The sequence below is a fragment of the Ostrea edulis genome, chromosome 5, assembly GCF_947568905.1.
Source record: "Ostrea edulis chromosome 5, xbOstEdul1.1, whole genome shotgun sequence".
Classification (NCBI taxonomy): domain Eukaryota; kingdom Metazoa; phylum Mollusca; class Bivalvia; order Ostreida; family Ostreidae; genus Ostrea; species Ostrea edulis.
Window position 1 is genome coordinate 42,539,154 of NC_079168.1, and position 21,808 is coordinate 42,560,961.

The 21,808-nt window shown below is 35.2% G+C and overlaps 1 protein-coding gene across 1 annotated transcript in view; it reads left to right on the plus strand.

The window, feature by feature from the left end:
• The first annotated feature begins 2,933 nt into the window (after positions 1-2,933).
• The window catches only part of LOC125652346 (fibrillin-2-like), a 143,288-nt gene continuing 124,413 nt past the window's right edge, over positions 2,934-21,808 (plus strand). The window contains exons 1-3 of the mRNA XM_048881492.2: positions 2,934-3,893; positions 7,984-8,066; positions 13,601-13,696. Of these exons, the coding sequence (XP_048737449.2) occupies positions 3,712-3,893; positions 7,984-8,066; positions 13,601-13,696 (361 nt within the window). The 5' untranslated portion in view covers positions 2,934-3,711. The remainder of the gene's footprint in view (positions 3,894-7,983; positions 8,067-13,600; positions 13,697-21,808) is intronic.

Below are 21,808 nucleotides of genomic sequence, written 5' to 3' on the forward strand. Positions count from 1 at the left end.
AAACCAGTGAAACACATGCAACATATACACCCTACTATGGCCGTGCAACAATTACCAAACCATTCGAACACGACTTGGAAATGTGTGTTGTTTTTCGTTTGCCATACGAGTTATCTTTCTTGAATTTATTCTTGCTTTTGTTTGCGAATGACATGGTACTTTTTTTTTCAGAGTCGGTCGAGGGACTTCATAGCTTGTTAAATGGACTACAGAGCCTGTTAACTGCTTTAGATTGTTATTGTGAAGAATGGAAAATGTGTATTAATGTTGAAAAGTCAAATATTGTAGATTTTAGAATCAGTGGTAAAATAAAAAACAATGAGCACTGGTCCATTGGAAATGAGGTATTGGAAAATGTAGAAAAATTCACTTATTGGGGATTCTTTTTTCATTTTAACAATAAATTCACTAAAGTTGGGGGAAAATTAACAGATCAAAGTAGGAAAGCAGAAAAAATATACGGGGGATGTACATGTAACTAAATACTGAAACTTTATTATCGCATTTTGATTGTTATATTGGAGGAATAGTCAATTATGCCTCTGAAATTTGGGGAACTCGTAAAGGTTATAATGTTGAATAAGTACATACTGACTTCTGTAAGCAAATACTTGGTGTGAAAAAGAGTACAAGCAATGTAGCTGTATACACTGAATTGGGCAGAGTTCCTCTTATGTATAGTAGGTTATATACCATTGTTAAGTTTTGGAGTAAGGTGCTAGTTAACGAAAATTGTATAATTAGAAAATGTTATGAAGAAATGTATGGCAAGCCCTTTTACTATTTATTCGTAAAGTACAAGTATCTTTAAATAAAAGAAATATCTCTTTACACTAGAGAGATATCTCTATTGGTTGTATAGAGATATCTCTGAAAGTTAGAGATATATCTTGGTACGCTAGGGAGATATCTCTTTGACCAAAAGAGATATCTCTTTAAACAAAAGAGATATCTCTTTAGCTAAAAAGATATCATTTTAAACAAAGTATATCTCTTTACGCTAGAGAGATATATCTTTCTCTTTGAGAGATATTTCTTAAAGCTAGAAATATATCTCTCAACGAGAAAGAGATATCTCTCTAGCGTAAAGAGATATCTATCTATCAATGTTATAAGAGATATCTCTTCAAGTTTGAGAGATATCTCTTTAAATTTTCAAAAAGAGATATCTCTTTAACTTAAAGAGTTATCTCTTTGAATTCCCCCCCGGTGATCATGACTTCTCAATGTTGCATCGCCATTGATACGATGTAACCCTATTTTTCAACCAATCAAAATACTTCTAGTGTAAAAATCGTGGAAAAGGTTGAAGAGGTGCTTGGGGTAACATTATCAAGTTATCGAGAGGTTAAATCCAGTCTAGCTCACATATTTTATCAATTTATTGTCTTTGTTTTTTGTTACCTGTATATACTTCACATGCAGTAAACGCAAAATCTTCCCCAGGGATTGCAGCCATCATGCTAAGATTTGTTTTGGCGGGCTTCCGGTTTAGGGAGAATTCCTTAAGTATTCAAACTAATAAAAACATTGGAAAGATATCTCTCCTGGAATTCTTAGAGAGATATCTATTTAAGTGAAGAAGATATCTCTCAAAGTAAAAGAGATATATCTCAGGGTAAAAGAGATATATCTTTAAGTGAAAGAGATATATCTCTAATTGAAAGACATCTCTCTCTAATTACAAGAGATATCTCTTAAAGTATGAGAGATATTTCTCTAAGTGTAAGAGATATCTCTACAAGTAAAAAAGATATTTCTCTAAGTGAAAGAGATATCTTTTTTTTAGAGAGATATCTCTTAAAATTAAGAGATATATCTCATTTTAAAGAGATATCTCTTGAAAATAAGAGATATCTCTTTAATCTAAAGAGATATCTTATTTTTCGACTAAAAATTGAAAGGGCTTGCCATAGAAATGTAAATTAATTGTGAAAAATACAAGTCTAGAAATTGAGCTTTTGATGTTAAGAAAAATTTGATATATCTTGGTTTCAATGACATTTGGATTAGTCAAAACAATTTTAAAGTATATGCTACAAACTCTACAACAGCGAATTTTTAATCCAGCTAAGCAAGATATTTTTTCAAAGATCGAAAATTCAAGAAACTATTCATTTTACAAATTTAATTGATGAATTATATCTTCAATGTTATCGTAGAAAATCAATTCTGTAAAGTTACAAAAGTGTATCTCCAAAATGCAGTTATCCTCGCACCATTTAGCCATAGAAACAGGCAGATATTCTAATATAATCAGAGCATATAGATGTTGTAAATATTTTTGTAAATACTGTTGAAGATGAATACCGTTTTATATTATCTTGTCCTGTATAATTACGGGGAAGGGGGGGGGGGGGAGTATATTAGGAAATATTACTATAAAAGACCATCAATGTAATCGTTTAACATGAAAAATTTCAAAGATCTTTGTGACCTTGAAAAATATATATTCAATAGCATAATACTAAGAGAAAGTTGTGATCCATGATTTCGATATTTGTAATTACGTACGTATATTTGTTCTCCAATAAATGTACCACCGCCATGTTCATATTGTTTACAATACTGTAATGATAAGCTGTACTAAAGAACTTGAATTCCAATATGCACACAACCACATACATACACAACACACGTGCGCGCGCGTATGTATTGTCATTAATATTAGACTTAGTGAAATTAACTTCTTCGGTTAACCCCACTTTGAAAAAAAGATACTTGTAGTGACTGCTCAAGAGAGAATCGCGGGTCTTATAAAACCGAGGTGTCGCGGCAGGCATCGTCACAATAAAAAACCTTCTGTGGCACTTAACCCACCGTCTCAATATGAGTGACAAATTCGCAACGGGACGTAAACCAGATGCATGTACACACACATACAAAGTATGACCATGATTAAAATTTAGGTTGCTCTGTTGACTCCTCAGCAATCGAATGCATGGAGGAGCGTTCTTATTTTTGATAGCTGATGCATACGGCAATATTCATTTTAAAGCTATCTACTATTTTATTTTTACCTGCCTCAAGCGATGCGTTTACAAAGTGGCTGCTAGATCGACAAACGCAGAAGCATAGAATGAAATAATTTCCCGTAAAGATCATACTGAATCTGAAAAAATGACAAATTAGAGGGTAGATACATTAATCCGTTGACACTTAAGAAAAGTGAAGTGCTCTTGACATCGTGGACCTGACATTCCTCCGTTGAGCAGTGCTTTGCTAAACCAAATGTTTTAAATAGCAGGTGCCCGACAAATCCCCGCGTACTGGAATATCACGGTACTAAAAACTTACACGCTTCATCTTATTCTGGATTACGGCGACTCTATGGATATTTTGTTCTAATTCAAGCTATCTATATATGTGTGCGTGTGTGTGCGATGAAAATTAGCTGAAGAAGTAGCACTTGATAAGAACGACCTTGCCAATGTTTCATTCATGAGAAAGATTTGTAGACGGCTAAGAATTTACGTTTTGGAATTTTTAGTGAACAACTCTGAAAGCGAAGTATGGGATGTGATTGTGATTCCTATAGATAAAGCCTGATTGACGGGTTTCGTTTTATCTGACTGATGTTTGCTGCTTTTTGCTGACGAAGTTAGAATCTAACGGGGGACCTACTACCCATATCTTATAGGCCAAGAATGGATATTGATATCATATGATCAGTTACATTTCAAATAGTGGTTAGAGTCAGAGAAGCGCAGTATGAAATCCGTGGAGTACAAATTGACTTTAATCATTCTTATTGTTGTGTTTATAAATATATTTGAAAAACATTTTGTGAGTGGACAGGACAAGAAAAGGCAGCGACATTACTGGTCTTACTACCAAAGGGACGGCGCTGGGTCAAGGAACGGATCAAGACCGAACGTCAACTTACTGAGGGGGTAAGCAGTTGCTGAAATCACAAATCAATCACCAGTTTGAAAAAAAAAAATATTTGGTATGAATATTCTTGTTTTTTTTTTTTTTTTTTTTTTTTTGCTTTACATTAAAGTGCCATTGTGTAATTCGTATTTCGTATGTTAGCTCTTGTTTACTCTGGGATTCCCGAGTTTGTAGAACGTTAACGTTGTTGTATGATTCCATCTGAGTGAAGATCAAAAGACGATTTCTGTAACGTAAAATGTTTGTTTGTATAATACATTGCAGACATTCTTTATTGTGGTCAGGAGAAAAGGAATTCATGAGTCAGCATCTCTCACAGAAATGCAAAAATCATTAAATTAAATGTATGTCTTATAGAATGTACCAAGACCATTATCAGCTCATTTGTCAAAGAGTCCAAACTCTGTTGGCGAAATTCAAGAGCTACCAAGTTTTGCTATTGGTTATTTAAGTTAAAACTACCCGATAAGGGTTTATTGGATTCTAATTTACAATGTTGACACTCGACAGGCTGGTTTTATTGACACAATTCGCCGCCCAGAAATGAGATTGAAACCTGAAGTTATTCTTTAATGTGAATACACAGACAACAGCACCAGTCTGTGTATATATACATGTATATCTATCTATTTATCTATCTATCTATCTATCTTTCTTAACTATTTCATTTTTAATATTTCAACTTAGAAGAGGACCTCACACACTCTCATGATTGCCCCTGTATGTGGATTAATAAAAATGAAAAACTATGATAAATTACAACTTTTCGTAATATCAAGCTGATATATGTTGATAAAATGACAAACATAGGACAATGTGTGTCGTCGTGTTGCCGCATCATCTAAATGGACAGCGTTCACAAAGCCCCATACTTTGCATTTGCTCTCATTTCACTGCCGCACCTGTCTGTCCAACTTTTATATTGGTCACACTTTCATATCTGATGAACTAAATTGTGATCAAATCATTATTCTAGATCACGGTATAAATTATGTCAGGTATGCATCTTGTGTCGCTGAACTTTTTGAACATAAGTGGAAGATGAAAAAAATAGTTTGAGAGTTAGTTTACAAAATGCATAATGTACATGTAAATACAGGTAATCATCATTTTAAAGAGCCACCTTTTGTAATTTGGAAATTATGGCGGCATAATGAATTTGCCGATGAATTGAATATAGAAATATTAAACTATTTGGACTGACGCCTTCTTTGAATCTCGAAGCAGTCCTTCATAATTCATGTCTGGAAATTTAAATTCAGCTTCGGCCGACTAATGTTATAGTCTATTTTTTAAATTATTGAAATGACATTGTAGTAACTGCCCATATCTACTGTATATCACTAATAAAGAAAAAACCAGACTATAGGAACTCTTCAATATCAGGAGATAAGCAATTCCTTCATGGGAGTCCCCATTTGAACGAAAAAAGTGACTGGTATTTTGGGGGGGTTGGGGGTTCATACCTAGATGGAATGCAATGCAAAATTAATGGTGATAGATATACTGGCGGCAAATGCGCCGCAACTGTGTGTCATAGCGCTTATATTGGTATGGGAAGGAGCATTTCCCCCTGGAAGATCCACAGTCGGTTTGAGAAGTGCTGTGTTACTACAGTACTTGCCATATATTTTCATCGAGGATTGAGATATATTTATCAGCGTTAATTTGGTATCAACTGATGACAATGTCCGTACTCCTTGATACGAAACATAATGGACACCCGGCGGGTGCGCTCATTGTCTTCGAAGTCGCCAAGGGATCAAGGTCGTAAACGCTCTTCCAGTTTCCTCCCAACCCAGTTTCCTCCCAACATAAACCTTGTTCTTGTTTCCCAACATGATATTAGTTTCATCACTGAAAATGGCTCTGGACAATTTTTCACGAGCTTTCCATATTATATTGTTAAAAGGATACATCGCATGTTTTCAAAGTATACAAAATTTTAAAGTCTTTCTTATAGTAATTATTTCTAACAGTTGTTACCCGAAATATTGCAATAATTGTCCACAATACGAATTTAAATCTAGGCCCCGATTTCAAAACGTCTCTTTTAACTTACATTTATATAATTAGTTAAGTAGTCACGTGGTACAGCGACATCACAACGTCAACTGATTGTGATAGTAGCGCAAGATATTTTAGAAACTCTGATTTTAGGGGCCTAATTTATTCACGATTTGTCACCATGGACAACTTTTATCTCGATGTTGACACATTTTCCGATTCTTATTCTGTTTTAGCCACCAGTTCATAGAAATAGCGATGTAAAAAATGCGAGTAAATAATGTTTGCATGGATTTTTAAAAACAATATTTTATTATGCATAAACGTAAATGGATTAGACAACAGACATTGCCTATATTTATAAGCCTTCTCCATACAAGTACATGGTCAAGATCATACAGACATAGTTGATTACCTGTTTGGATTCTGTCTAAGCACTATTCCCTGATGTTATTCCTTTCAACATCTGTAGTTGGCGTCGTGTGTGTGTGTGTGTGTGTGTTTTGAATAAACAGACTAGTGCAATCGATGTTTATTTTCGGATTACACAACATTCATGATATGTTACATTGTTGACAATTAGGCCTACTGTCATGGGTGCATTTCGACAATTTTGTTTTAAATAATCAGATTAGTAGTGGAAATCACAATACATGTACTTTATTTTAATGAAGCAATTTTATTATTATTTTTGAATTGTGATCTACACGTTGGTAGGATGTGGGATCACGGCGTTATAGCCTACTGTACTTGATGGTAGGAGTTCATTTAAAAAATAAAAACATTATAAGTTAGCATTTATAATTGAAAGTTCAATTTTTTTTATCTTCAAAGTTTTTTGTGTAAATCTACCAGTTGGTAGAAACTTGGAGCACAAGTTATATGTTGTTACAAAGTGAAGGTCAATTGGTGTGACAAAGAAGGAGAGAAAAATCTTCGGAACAATCGTATATCAAACTCGGAACCCTTTCATTACTACATGTAGTTAGGTGATTTAACCAATGAGCTACCCAGGACAATATACGAACTATGGTAATATTACTTAAACATTGAAATTTTAACCTATTTCGGAAGTCATAATGAGGGGGAAAAAAAGAATTTTAAAGAAAAAAAATTTGTCTTGTTTCCTTTAACCCAATCTGTCATCCCGTGATGTTTTCTTTTTCTTACCACCTTTTCTATGCTTCCTTTCTCGGTCACTCTTTTCAAAAACTACTGAACAGTTCTTCTATTTATTTTTGTCAACTCCTGAATTCGTAGCTCGAATAACCGCTGTTTGACGGAGATATAATTATTTCTTTCTGCTCCGTAGGCTAATCTGGGCTGAGATTCGGCTTGGCTGAATATTTGGACTGACGCCTTCACCGAATCTCGGAGCAGTCCTTCAAAATTCATGTCTGGAAATTTACTTTCAGCTTCGGTCGTTTCTAGCAATTAATATGCACTTAGGTGACACTGCCGTTCGTTTCAAATAAGTGATTTGACTGTTAAACCAACTCTCTATCACTATTAATTTTGCATTGCTTACCATCTAGGTATGAAACTCCCAAAATGAAAATATTCACTAAATTTTCAGTTCAAATGATGACTTCCATGGCACAATATATTATCTCCTGAAAATGAAGAGTTCCTATAATTATGTTTTATCGAGTTACTGATACATGTACATCGTATCTCCACATACCATCTTGTCTATCGCTAATTTAAAAAAAACCCAACAAGCTATAGGAACTCTAGTGATGCATCTACTATGGTCGTTATAACGATCTAGTTCGTCAGTACAACCTATCATTGGGTCATACCGATTGTTAGGCCGTTCTTGGCACACTGATTTTGACTACGGATAACTCCGTTTACCTGATCAAGATATAGGGCTCACAGCGGGTGTGACCCGTCGACAGGGAATGCATACTCCCCCTAGGCACCTAATCCCAACTCTGGTATATCCAGGGGTCCGTGTTTGCCCAGCTCTCTATTTTGTATTGCTTATAGGTGTTATGTGATTGGTCACTGTTCGTTATCTTCGCCTTTCATACTCAAAACACCGTGTTTCATGTTGTAATCCAGACATTTTACTTTCAGACCCAACACCTGCGGTTCGACTTCTCGACGCTACTGTTGTCAGGGCTGGACTCGCCAACCGGGACACTACCGATGCATCATTCGTAAGTCATCACGCCCATTCCTCTGTATGGACAGACGAGTAAACTCGTGTGATGTACATGTATTGCGATCTGTTTTTGTCCGACCTCGTCTTCGTGCGTTAAAATTTGAACATTTTCAACTAAAATAATAATAATAATAACTAGAAACTCATTACTAGTAATGAGTAGGTCTTCCGTTAGATCACTTCCGGTAAAGAGCTTTCTGTTCCTACGAAAACCATTTAAATATATCAGAAAATGTGCCTTAACAATGAATGAGAAATGTATTATCGAATTTTTTTACTCATTTCTCGTAACTTCCGGTGATGACCGGAAGTACTTTTATGATGCGTTTTCCTATAAATGACAGCGACTCTTTACTGTCTATATTCCCTGAAAATTTCACGTCTCTATCTGAAAGAGTTCTCAACAAAAATAAGTAGACTAAAGAAAGAAAAAGTAGTAGGTTACTACCGACCGGAAGTCAATTTTGAAAAACAAAATGATCCAAACTCTAGAAGTTGATACTTTTATTATGACATGTGAAAATCATATGAAAGACTTCAAATATACGCGAGATTTATGGTGACAAAGAGATGAAAAGTAAAAATGTATTTTATCAAGAAACCGGAAGTAGTTGTTTTGACTACCAACGGAGTCAATATTCTTTTGACACTTTCAAAGAGACTTAATAAACTAGTATAGGTTTCAATTTACAAGAAAAAGTTTGAAATTTGCGATTCTTTCAATCACTTCCGGTGACGACAGGAAGTGACGGTCGACATGTTCAACCCTCTACTGCACGACTGCAAACGGAGATTTATAATTCCTGAATAATTGATGAACCTATATTTTACCTTTTCCAAGAAAAATGCTGGACAAAATTCCTTTTGAGAAACAGAAAATCGCCCATATTTTCCGACCGGAAGTGAATTTTGTAAAAACAAAAATAGTTATAGGAAGGTCCTTTCATAAGACATTATTCCTGAAAATTTCAAGAAAATCTATCCACCATCTCTGAGAAATCACTCGAAGAAATCGGAAAATCGACATTTTTCAAATACTTCCGGTATAGACCGGAAGTGACGGACGAAAACATTGAATGTATGTGTACAATGGACTAATGTTAGTTGATCAACTCTACAAGTTTCAAGCGTCTATCTATATTCATTATTGAGAAACTGAAAAAACAAGATTTGAATATGTCCACCCCATATCTCACGACCGGAAGTTAATTTTACAAAAATATTTAAATTTACACTAGACATTTATAATGTCTATAACATATGTAAAATTCAAATCATTAACTTGTTTTATGACCGAGATTTATGGCACTGAAAAATGAGAGAATGAATAGTTTTTCTTTCATATAACCGGAAGTTGGAGATTCAACTTCCGGTGGGGTCAATAGTTTTTGAGAATTAGAACGAGACCTAATAAACCGATATAGGTTTCAATTTGAAAGAAAAAAGTTTGAAATTTATGATTTATTAATCACTTCCGGTGACGACCGGAAGTGACGGCCGACATTCTTACCCCCCTACTGCACCCCTACAAAGTGAGATATATTAACTCTGAAATTTTGGTGACTCTATCTTTTACCGTTTCTGAGAAAAACGATTGACAACGAAAACAGCTCATAAGCCGTATTTGCCGACCGGAAGTGAATTTTACAAAAATATTTGACGTTACTCTAGACATTTATAGTGACTATAATATATGTAAAACTCAACTCATTAACTAGTTTCATGACCGAGATTTATGGCACTGAAAAATGAGAGAATGAATAGTCTTTCTTTGATATAACCGGAAGTTGGAGATTCAACTTCCGGTGGGGTCAACATTTTTTGAGAATTAGAACGAGATATAGTAAACCAAAGTAGGTTTCAATTTGAAAGAAAAAAGTTTGAAATTGATGATTTATTTGATCACTTCCGGTGACGACCGGAAGTGACGGCGACAAAAAATATTACGTGCATGCACCATAGAGAAAATAGATCTATCATCTCTGAAAGTTTCATTCGATTATCTTTAGTGGTTTTCAAGTTTACCCCCGGACAAAGTTTCTTTCAAAAACCGGAAAATCGGACGTATCTGACGAACGGAAGTGAATTTTGAAAAAATGAAAAAAATGCCTCGAGGTACCATCGTTCCCTATAACCTGTGAAAGTTTCAGGAAAATCCATCCAACGGTCTCGGAGACGAAAGGGAAAAAAAAAAAAATAATAATAAGAAACTAGACACGATCTCGTTGCGAGCAACGAGTAGGTCTTCCGTCCGATTTGTTGATGCACTCGGAGTTAAAAAAAAAAAAAAAGACAAATGAGTCCCAATTTAGTTTCCGACTTTAAGACACTTTAGATATAATCAATTTTTCATATCATAAGCTTCTGAAGCAAAGTTGCGGTGAAATTCGTTTGAAATTCGACTCTCCAGGCGAGCCATAAGGCCTGCGGGGCTATTTCTTGATGTCATTTGTTAGCCCTCTATAGACTCAACAACTTTAGTTCTATATGTCTTTACAAAATATTTACCTGTAAAAAGTTATTGAGATCGACCGATATCGACAAAAAATCGACTCTACAGGCGAGCCATTAGGACCATAGGCCTATTTCTTGATATCAATCGATAGATCTCGATAAACTGAACAACTTTTGTTCAATATGTCCTTACAAAATATTTACCAGTTACAAGTTTTTGAAATCGACAAAAATCGACTCTACAGGCGAGCCATGAGGCCCACAGACCCATTTTTTGATATTGATCGATAGGTTATGACACATTGAACAACTTTTGTTCAATAATGCTTTTCAAAAAATATGTCGTTTTAAAGATATGAGGCGTCAAATATTTACGATTTTGGCCCTGAAAATCTCTAATTACGTAACATATGACCTACTTTTTGATTTGATAAGATCAAGCTCGTTGAGATGAACATTTCCGCTTCTACAACTTATTATAAAATATTAATAGTTTCTGAGATATTCTCAAAAACATTTGGACCCTTCTGAACCCCTAATTTAAAGGGCCAGCCCGTTTTGCTTGATATCGTAAGAAAGGCCTTGTCATTTGAAACATTTTTTGCTCAACAAGTATTTAGAAATTCTTTACCGTTCTCGAGTTATCTCTACAAGAAATATTTAGGGGCCAAACTGTAGCTCCCTAACGGGGCCACATAGGGAAAAAACGAAATGTACATATTGTTTAGATTATCATTCTGAACAACTTTTGTTCAATAATGCTTTTCAAAATATTTGTCGTTTTCAAGATATGAGGCGTCAATTATTTATGATTTTGGCCCTTAAAATCCCTTATTACGTAACATATGACCTACTTTTTGATTTGATAAGAACAAGCTCGTTTAGATGAACATTTCCGCTTCAATGACTTATTACAAAATATTAATAGTTTCTGAGATATTCTCATAAACCTTTGGACCCTTCTGGGCCCCTAATTTAAAGGGTCGGCCCCTTTTGCTTGATGTCGTAAGAAAGGTCATGACATTTCAAACATATTTTGTTCAACAAGTATTTAGAAATTCTTTACCGTTCTCGAGTTATTTCTAGAAGTAATTTTTAGGGGCCAAACTGTAGCTCCCTAACGGGGCCACATAGGGTAAAAACGAAATATGCATATTGTTCAGATCATCATTCTGAACAACTTTTGTTCTTTATTGCTTTTCAAAATATTTGTCGTTTTCGAGATACAAGGGGTAAAACATTTATGGTTTTGGCCCTTAAAATCCCTTATTACGTAACATATGACCTAAATTTTTATATGAATAGATTTGGATTGTTGAGATGAACATTTTTTGTTCTTTGACTTATACCAAAATATTAACGATTTTTGAGATATTTGATCTAGACTTTGAGCCCTTCTAGATCCCTAATGTAAGGGGCTAGCCCCTAAATCTTGATATTTTCGAAAAGATCTCGTAAATGTGCACAACTTTTGTTCTACATGTTTTAACAAAATATTTGCAAGAAAAAAGATATTGGAGATGAAAGGTCAAAAATCGCCGAAATCGGCGAAAAATTTTGGCATCCATTTTTTCAGGTCCAGGCGAGCGTTTAGGCAAATCGCCTCCGGTAAAATCGAATCCCCCACAAATCTTCTAAAATGTTTACTCTATCTTGTGTAGAAATTTCAAGACTCTAGCTTCAAAACTAACGGAGGAGATGTGTGGACAACAAGGCCCTTCAAAAAGTCACTAAAAGAGAGATAACTCCTGACCGGAAGTGACGTCAAGCACGAAATTTTGCAAGCAAAGTCTCGTCACCAAAAGACATCTTTCCTGAAAATTTCGTGAAAATCGATCGAGAAATGGCTGAGAAAAACGCATGTACTACCAAGGAAAATAATAATAATAATGAAGAAGAAGAACGCGAACAATAATAGTAAGGTCTTCCGCAGGAGACGGAAGACCTTAAAAACAGTAGAATCACTAGAAGGTCTTCCGTTGGAAACGGAAGACCTTAAAAATACTAGACACTCATTACAAGTAATGAGTAGGTCTTCCATCAGACTACTTCCGGTATACAGCTTTCTGTTCTTACGAGAATCATTCAAATATATCAGAGAATGTGCCTTAACAAGAAATGAGAAGTACGTGTATTATCGAATTTCTTACACATTTCTCGTAACTTCCGGTGACGACCGGAAGTACTATTCAGATGTGTTTTCCCATAAATGAAAGCGACTCTATACTGTATATATTCCCTGAAAGTTTCACGTCTCTATCTGAAAGAGTTCTCAAGATAAAGAAGTAGATTAAAGAAAGAAAAAGTAGTGGGTTACTACCGACCGGAAGTAAATTTTGGAAAACAAAATTGTCAAAACTCTAGAAGCTGATACTGTTATTAACATATGTGTAAATGTTGCGATATCGCTAATGAATACATTTTATGAAACTCAAAGACATATTGCATATCAAAATGGTAAAAAAGATTTGTTTGACACCTGCTGGAACCGCTGGAATCAATTATTTCATTGAGTGTTTGTTTGTTTGTTGTTGTTTTTTTGTTTTGTTTTTTTTGTTTAAATTTTTTTTTTTTTTTTTTTTTTTTTTTATAAATTTCAATATATATGTACCTTTTTAAAATATATTGAATAATGACTGAATTCATCTCTCTCTCTCTCTCTCTCTCTGAAAATAATGTATACATATACCTTTGATAGTTTCTTATAAACATTTTGTACAAGTTTCTTTGCAGAATGTATATATACTGTATGTATGTATAAAAAATAAATAAATAATAAAAAAAAAAAAAACATATGTGAAAATCATATCAAACACTTGAAATATAAGCGAAATTTATGGGGACACAAAAGACGAAAAGTATCAGAGTATTTTATCGAGAAACCGGAAGTAGCAGTTTTGACTACCAAAGGGGTCAATATTCTTTTGACACTTTGAAAAAGTATTAATAAATGAGTATAGGTTTCAATTTCTAAGAAAAAGTTTGAAATTTGCGAATCTCTCTCTCTCTCTCTCTCAGACATATAGTATATAGTACGGCCAGCATCATAGTAATGAATAAATATTGATTTTTCAGCGATCTGTCAAATGGGATGTCATGGAGGAACGTGTATACGTCCTAATCTCTGTCTCTGCTCAAATGGTCAACCCTCAACATCTTGTCAAAGTAAAGGTAAGGGGATCGTACGTACAGTTCGTTTCTTCAATCCGTAATTTTCGTCTTGAATCAGCCTTATGGAAATTTCAAGGCGCCAAGAACGAGGCAACATCATTATAGACGCTTAGGTTTACAACCAATCGCACATTTTCGGGCCTTTCCAGCAAGCAGAGAAGTACAACATGATCAGCATAAAATTAAAATAATAGCGTGTCCCATTTTAAAGCAATACAAGCTGTAACTGACGGCAAATGAATTGAAAGATAAAAGAACATTAAATATTTAACATATTTGTGATTGAATATATATCACCGTATAGAATCAGAGTGAATCTGATGCAATGAACCCGTCAAATCAGCAGAATATGTCGATCCATGAATGATTGTCAACTGTCAGTAATTCCTGCTCTTAATCTCCGTTGTGCATTGACCTCGGAGGTCACTAGTTCGGAAAAAGCGAAAGAGCGGCACTTGAGCACGTGTCAGATTTGTAAACAATTTAACATGCCAATTTCATAGAAATTTCACTTTTAAAATTTCATTTCAGTGGCATATTTGCGTAATTATTACTTTCTTACACTTCTGGCATTGTCATTCATGAAACGACGTAATATTTCAAAACAAACGGCACGTGAAGTTACTCAGTCAGTTTCCATCTTTGTATATGGCGCCTCGTCAACCGATTATGTTCGGTAATCATCGTTCCCATGTCCGTGCGAACGACACAATGGCGATTTATACGAAACGCTCATTGTAAGTATGCTCTCAAACATTATTCCCTTAGCTTGTTTATTTTGCTGAATTTTTCTTCAGATCTCGGGGATTATATTAGTTTTACCGATAGGTGTTATTTGGTGAATAATTGTATAGTTGAAAAAGTACCGTCAGTTACAGCTTGTTGCTTTAAAATATGTGTAGAGTTGGAAGCTGAAGGCTAATTTCACTGCTCAATATGCAAAATGCCGAGAGGGGATAAATAGAGGTGCACCCCGGGGAAAAGACGCAAAATACATCTTTTGAATGCAGAAAATTGTTAGTTTACAAAATTAGGTGTGATTGATTCAATGAGAAACTCGTATTATTGGTAGTTGTATTTGATAAGGCAAAGTGTGAATTTCTGATTTCATTTTTAAATACATGCATGTAGACTCAGTACGAGTATTGATTTTAAATAAAATTTATTTAATATATTCAGCGGTACTTGCCTGTGTTTTATTTTAAACAAACATAATTACCGATTGACTGAACTTTCTTGGGATGATATGTTACCACTTGTCGAGGAAATTCGAACGGTTTCATCCTCACATAAGAACTGCTTCTTGGAAGAGAAGAAGAAACTTGGAAACTCTATTCGGAATTGGGTATCATTATTTTGTTCAGATATTACATCTGCAGAAAATCAATGTGGTAATCTCTCTGAAAAAATTAATATTCAGAGAGGGTGTAGACAAGGTGACCCTTTGTCACCATATATATTTTTAATTTGTGCAGAAATATTAGCTGTTCAAATTAGATTAAACAAAAATATGAAAGGTATTACTGTAAACAATGTAGAAAAGAAGATTTCTCAGTTGGTTGATGACACTTCACTGATTCTTGATGGCAGTAAAGAATCTCTCTTAGAAACATTGGAAACACTGCAACAATTTTCAGAAATGTCTGGACTTTATATGAATGTTGACAAAACCCATATAGTATGGATGGGATCCAAAAGATTTAGTAATGAAATTTTACTGCCTAACTACAAGTTTAATTGGGGTACTACAAGATTTAATCTACTAGGAATACATTTTGATGTGGAACTAGAAAAAGATGATGCAGCTAAACTATGAACCAAAATGTGTACAGATTAAATCTTTACTTAAACATTGGGAGAAAAGATTTTTGACTCCCATTGGAAAAATCACAGTTATTAAGACATTGGCTTTGCCCTTATTAAACCATATCTTGATGTCAATCCCAAATTCCTCTGAGTTACATGTATATTGTAAAGATTTAGAAAAATTATTTTTTCTTTTATATGGAATAATTCAATTCACAGAGTAAAAACAATAATAATATCCCGGTAGTTAAAAAATATGAAGATGGAGGATTGAAAATGGTAAATCTAATGTCTTTTAGAGCTTCTATGAAATTATTTTTGGGTAAGACATCTCATTTTCTCCAGCAGAGTTATGGGACTGTTTATTCCCAATTTTCAGTAGAACAAATTCATTAACTTTGGGGTTGAATACATCGCCTCCTTTTTAAAAGCACTGAAAAATAAATTTTGGATTGATGTATTCAAGTCGTACATTACATTTCATTGTCTTATTGTTGAGTCCACTGTTGCTGCTGACTCACCTCTATTTTATAACCCACAGATTCATATTGGTGGAAAACCCTTTTTTAATAAACAAATGTTTGACAGCAACATCAGACTGATTAATGATATTATTAATGAAGATGGTTCACTTTTTAGTTTCAAACATTTTTTGGTATTTATGCAAACATTAGGATAATTTTTTTTAAAGAATACAACAGCATTATCCATGCAGTAAAAGCATGGATAAAAAATTCAGACCCTGAAAAAAACATGATGAAGCTCACAAGTCCATTAATTATGACAAATACTTACACAATTTTGAAATGTTACAAATCAGAATTTTTCCATGAAATTCTTAATAAAAATAACTTGGTCGCTTTTAGATGTAGACGACAGGAAATGGAAAATAATCCACAACATACCCTTCAGAGTGACAAAAGACTGCAAGCTCCACTGGTTTCAGTACAGAATTATAAACAAAATTTTAGCAACAAATTCCTTATTGTTCAAAATAAAAAGAATAGATTCTAAATATTGCAACTTTTGTCACTCCGAGGAGGAAACAATAGAACATGTTTTATGGGAATGTGATTATTTACAACTATTTTTTGTAGAATTGAATTTTTTTTTTATACTCAATGGAACAGATGGAACTTACTATTTACTTAAAACATGCCTCTCTCTCTTTTTCTCTCTTTCTCACTATTTCTCTCCACGCACACATAATGATAATTAAATATGACTTGTTATATTCATGTACTTTATTATATGTACAAAAACCAATTAAAACAAACAAAAAACCCAACTGCTTCTTGGAATGAAATTCTTTTTATTTGTGGCGTTTTGAACTACTGAGTATCTTTGTCCATTTTTCTCTCCAATATTTGAAATTGTATCACATAATAATTTATTACAGTTAAACTTACTATATAACAAAGATGGTTTTCCATCGAAGCGATTAAGCAAGAGTTATTTCCCATTGGCCGCCATATTGTAGGTTAACATGCCCGGATTCCTTCATTATTCAACCAAAATCAGCCTTGTTATTCTGGTCACTGAGGTGGAGATAAACTGTTTTTCTTATTAATATACATTTGTTAATGCATCTTTTACTTCATAATTGCAATATTGCTAAGATTTCCCCCCATATATTTCTGCCTTACATGTTTGAAATTGGTTGCCCAAAGAGGAAAATCCACAGTTTGACCTACAAGATGGCGGCCAAGGGGAATAACTCGGGGTCAAATTACGTCATATGAAAACCATCTATCTAATAGTCCCACGTTACAGGCTCTGAACTACTCGGCGAATTATCTACGACGGTTAATCAATGATTGATTGAATATTGTTTAACGTCCCTCTCGAGAATATATCACTCATATGGAGACGTCACCACTGCCGGTGAAGGGGTGCAAAATTTAGGCCTATGCTCGGCGCTTATGGCCATTGAGCAGGGAGGGATCTTTATCGTGCCACACCTGCTGTGACATGGGACCTCGGTTTTAGCGGTCTCATCCGAAGGACCGCCCCATTTAGTCGCCTCTTACGACAAGCAAGGGGATACTGAGGACCTATTCTAACCCGGATCCCCACGGGATGGTTAATCAATGAAAAACGAATTCAAAATATAAACATTTTATATGAAATGGTATGGATTAATAGACTTAACATATATATAATATTTCTATCGTACATGTAAGTAAACCTTCATAAATGTTCTCACGATCAAACATTATCGGAACATTATAGGCAGATCACTAGTGCCACTCGAGCTTCTTCGTACTTAGTGTAGTTTTCCGAGGAATGCCGATCGCTTTTTAGCTCATCTGTGCTGAAAGCTCAATTGAGTTATTCTAATCACCAGTTGTCCGTCGTCTGTCCGTCTGGCACTTTTCATATTTTCATCTTCTTCTCCAAAACCACTGGATCAATTTCAGTCAAACTTGATACACATCATCGATTGGTGAAAGCGATTCAAGTTTGTTCAATTGAAGGGCCATGCCGCCTTCAAGGGGGAGATAATCATGAAAAAGCAAAAATAGGGTGGGGTCATTTAAAAATCTTCCTCTCAAGAACAACTAGACCAGAAAAGTTCAAATTTACATAAAAGCTTTCTGACATAGTGCAGATTCATGTTTGTCCAAATCATGATCCCCAGGGGTAGGATGGGGCCACAATAGGGGATCAAAGTTTAACATGCGATTATATAGGGAAATTCTTTAAAAAATGTCTCGAGAACCACTTGGCCAAAAAAGTTGAAATTTACATGAAAGCTTCCTGACATAGTGCAAATTCAAGTTTGTTCAAATCATGGCCCCTGGGGGTAGGGTGGGGCCACAATAGGGGATCAAAGTTTTACATTAGAGTATATAGGGAATTCTTTTTTAGAAATCTTCTCAAAAACCACTGGACCAGAAAAGTTCAAAACACGAAAGCTTCCTGCCATAAAGTAGATCCAAGTTTGTGCAATCCATGGTCCCCCGGGGTAGGGTGTGGCCACAATGGGGGATCAAATTGTTATATGCTGATAGATGGGGAAAATCTTTTTAAAATATCTTGAACTATTTAAAGTAGGGCTTTCATATTTTGTAGATACATTTTTTTTTTTTTTACAAAAAGACCTTTCATGTGATGCAATGGTGTTTGACCTTGTGACCTAGACCTGGAAGTTTGACCTACTTTTCATAAAAATCTTACCTATTTCATATCTCCTGAACCATTTTAGGTAGATTGTTCATATGAATCTTATATACATGTATTTCTTACAGCAAGACCAGCTTTCATTTGATATCATGATCTTTAACCTTGTGACCCACGACTGAAACGTGCACCCCTCTCTCTCCCTTTCACTCGTGGCTCTCTGAGTGACAATTTCTTCGTTTCTCAGGAATATGCATGACTTGATTCGGCCAATCGCTGAACTTCCAAGCAAAAGTTAGTTAAAGATTTAAACTGTATGTAGAACGCGGGCATATTACTCTTGACCAATCAGAACGCTTGTTCAAGTAAACTAACCAACGCAGAATCCGGATGTATACAACATGTGTTTAACATCAGCCGATATCTCGGCGCATTTGATGAGGAATAATGATGTTTTTTCCCGCTAATATCAGGCGGTGGGAAGTCTATGCTACCGGGCGTTTCCAATGAAATATTCGGAGATTAATGACGAGTGTTGTATATTTGTATACCCCCCTCCTTTTGCAACAAGTGGACATATATAAGAAATAAATAAACCGTGAAACTGTTCAGATGTCATCAATCTGTAGGATTTTTGTTTACAACAAGCATTCTGAAAATATTGCATAAGCAATACATGTCCCTACTGGCGCCCCCATTAATTGACGACTGTACCTAATATACCCCCTTGCTTGTCGTAAGAGGCGACTAAATGGGGCGGTCCTTCGGATGAGACCGCAAAATCCGAGGCTCCGTGTCACAGCAGGTGTGGCACGATAAAGACCCCTCCTTGCTCAATGGCCATTGGCGCCGAGCATGGGCCTAAATTTTGCAGCCCTTCACCGGCAGTGGTGACGTCTCCATATGAGTGAAATATTCTCGAGAGGGACGTAAAACAATAATCAATCAATCGAGGAAATGTACAATTGATGTTGTTCGATACATTGGTAGCAAGTCACCATGTTTACCAGGGTCGAATTAATTTAATATTTTGTTGTTCATACAGTTGACGCATGTAGTTTTTATCGGGATCGCACAAAATACGTGGGAGAGGGGTGTATTTAAATAATCGTGCAAAGGGGACACAAAACAACACACCAATATAACATTCATATATACATATATTACAAAATCAGCAATCGAGGCTCGTCGATTGCCTCTATTCAGACGTCCTATTTCCATTGGAACGCAATCCCAATGCCGATGAATAAAAAAAGTAAGACATAAAATTAATTTCTTTAAAATTTGTCCATCAAACGTTACGAAATTCGAACTTGATCTGTAGTTTGCCTCTCTGAAACTACACTGCAAGTTTCAAATGAATCCACGCAAGCATAAAGGGAAAAAAGCAGCAAAACCAATAAGGGACAGAATGACAGACAGGGTTGATCGATTGTATCTTGTTTAACGTCCCTTTTACAAACCGATATAGGAATTAAAATGTCGGTGCAAAAAGCACACGTTTTCATTGCCGCAGCCATTATTGCTGTTTACAAGTTAAACGCGCTAGACAAGACCCTCCATTTACGGCTACTAACTTGAATGAATTCTATTGGTAACGAGTTACGTCATTCTCGTCATGCATATCTATGAGAAACGAAGAAATTGGAGAGAGAAGCGTACGTTTCAGCCATGGTCTGCGACGATGCCTGTGACCTTGAACTCGGAGTTTGACTTTATTTGGAACTGTTTTAGGTGTGACTTTCATATTTTGTATATAAATTCTTTATGGCAAGATCTTGTACACAATGGTGTTTGATCTTTTGACCTTGGAGTATAACCCACTTTTAAAAAAAGTCCCTGACCTATTCAATACCTCCCAGATTGATTAATTGAATATTGTTTAACGTCCCTCTCGAGAATATTTCACTCATGGAGACGTCACCGCCGCCGGTGAAGGGCTGCAAAATTTAGGCCTACGTTCGGCTCTTATAGCCGGCATTGAGCAGAGAGGGATCTTTATCGTGCCACACCTGCTGTGACACAGGGTCTCGGTTTTTGCGGTCTCATTCGAAAGACCGTCCCAATTAGTCGCCTTTTACGACAAGCAAGGGGTACTGAGGACCTATTCTAACCCGGATCCCCACGTGACAATATATCACGGAGCTATTTAAGGTAGGGCTTTCATATTTTATGTATAGGTTCTTTGTGGCAAGGCCTTATTATTTTGTGAAGCTTGACTTTGTGACCTTGACCTGAAAGTTTGACATACTTTTTAAAAAGTCTTATTTATCTAATGTCTCCTGAACTATTTAAGATAGAGCTTTCATATAATGTATATAAGTTTCTTATGGCAAGGTCTTCATATCATACTATGATCAATAGCCTTGTTACCTTGGTTTTATCCAAAACAACAAGATCATGATAGTCATATTGATTTTGAGGCATCTCTGTACTATGTAAATTCATTTTCAGTTATGTTGTGATCCTCTGGGGCTAGGTTAGGGCCACAATATGGGATCAGAATTTTTCATGGGAATAAAGATCGATAAAAAATGCTTTTATAAATCACAGCAGCTAAACAATGGCAGGGCCAAGGTGACTTATGTGAGCGATGTGGCCCATGGGCCTCTTGTTACAATTCATTTTACAGGAAAAGAAATTAATGATAACAATCATTTTTAACTACATGTATCTATGTATGCAATACCAGAAATGTAAGGACATTTGATTGGGAAAATATCAGTGATTTTTTAATAACTCGGCACCTAGTATTTAATTCGGTCTCTGGTAAACTCGGCACCTACTTATGATTATTAAATATAATAATATGAATAATGAAAAGTATTTCAAGATTTTTATCTTCATAACTGTTATCTGCCGGTCTTGGAGGTTTGGCAAGCTCACTCTAAAAAAGAACACGTAGGAAGAAATAAACATCGGTCAAAACTGAGCTAGTCTTATTTGTATGGCCCCGGAGCTAACACATTAACAAAATTCATCTGGATCTATATTGATATCATATTTTAATTCTATCATATACGTAGTGTTAATATGTAAAAACATACATGCATATGAATTTACATAAATTTTCCAATAAGTTTTTGCCTTTGAAACTCGGTAATTTAAGGAAGCATACTATCGTTGTAATGGCTGACTTCCTTTTGAATTATGAATGAAAATATGAATATCAGCAATATTTAC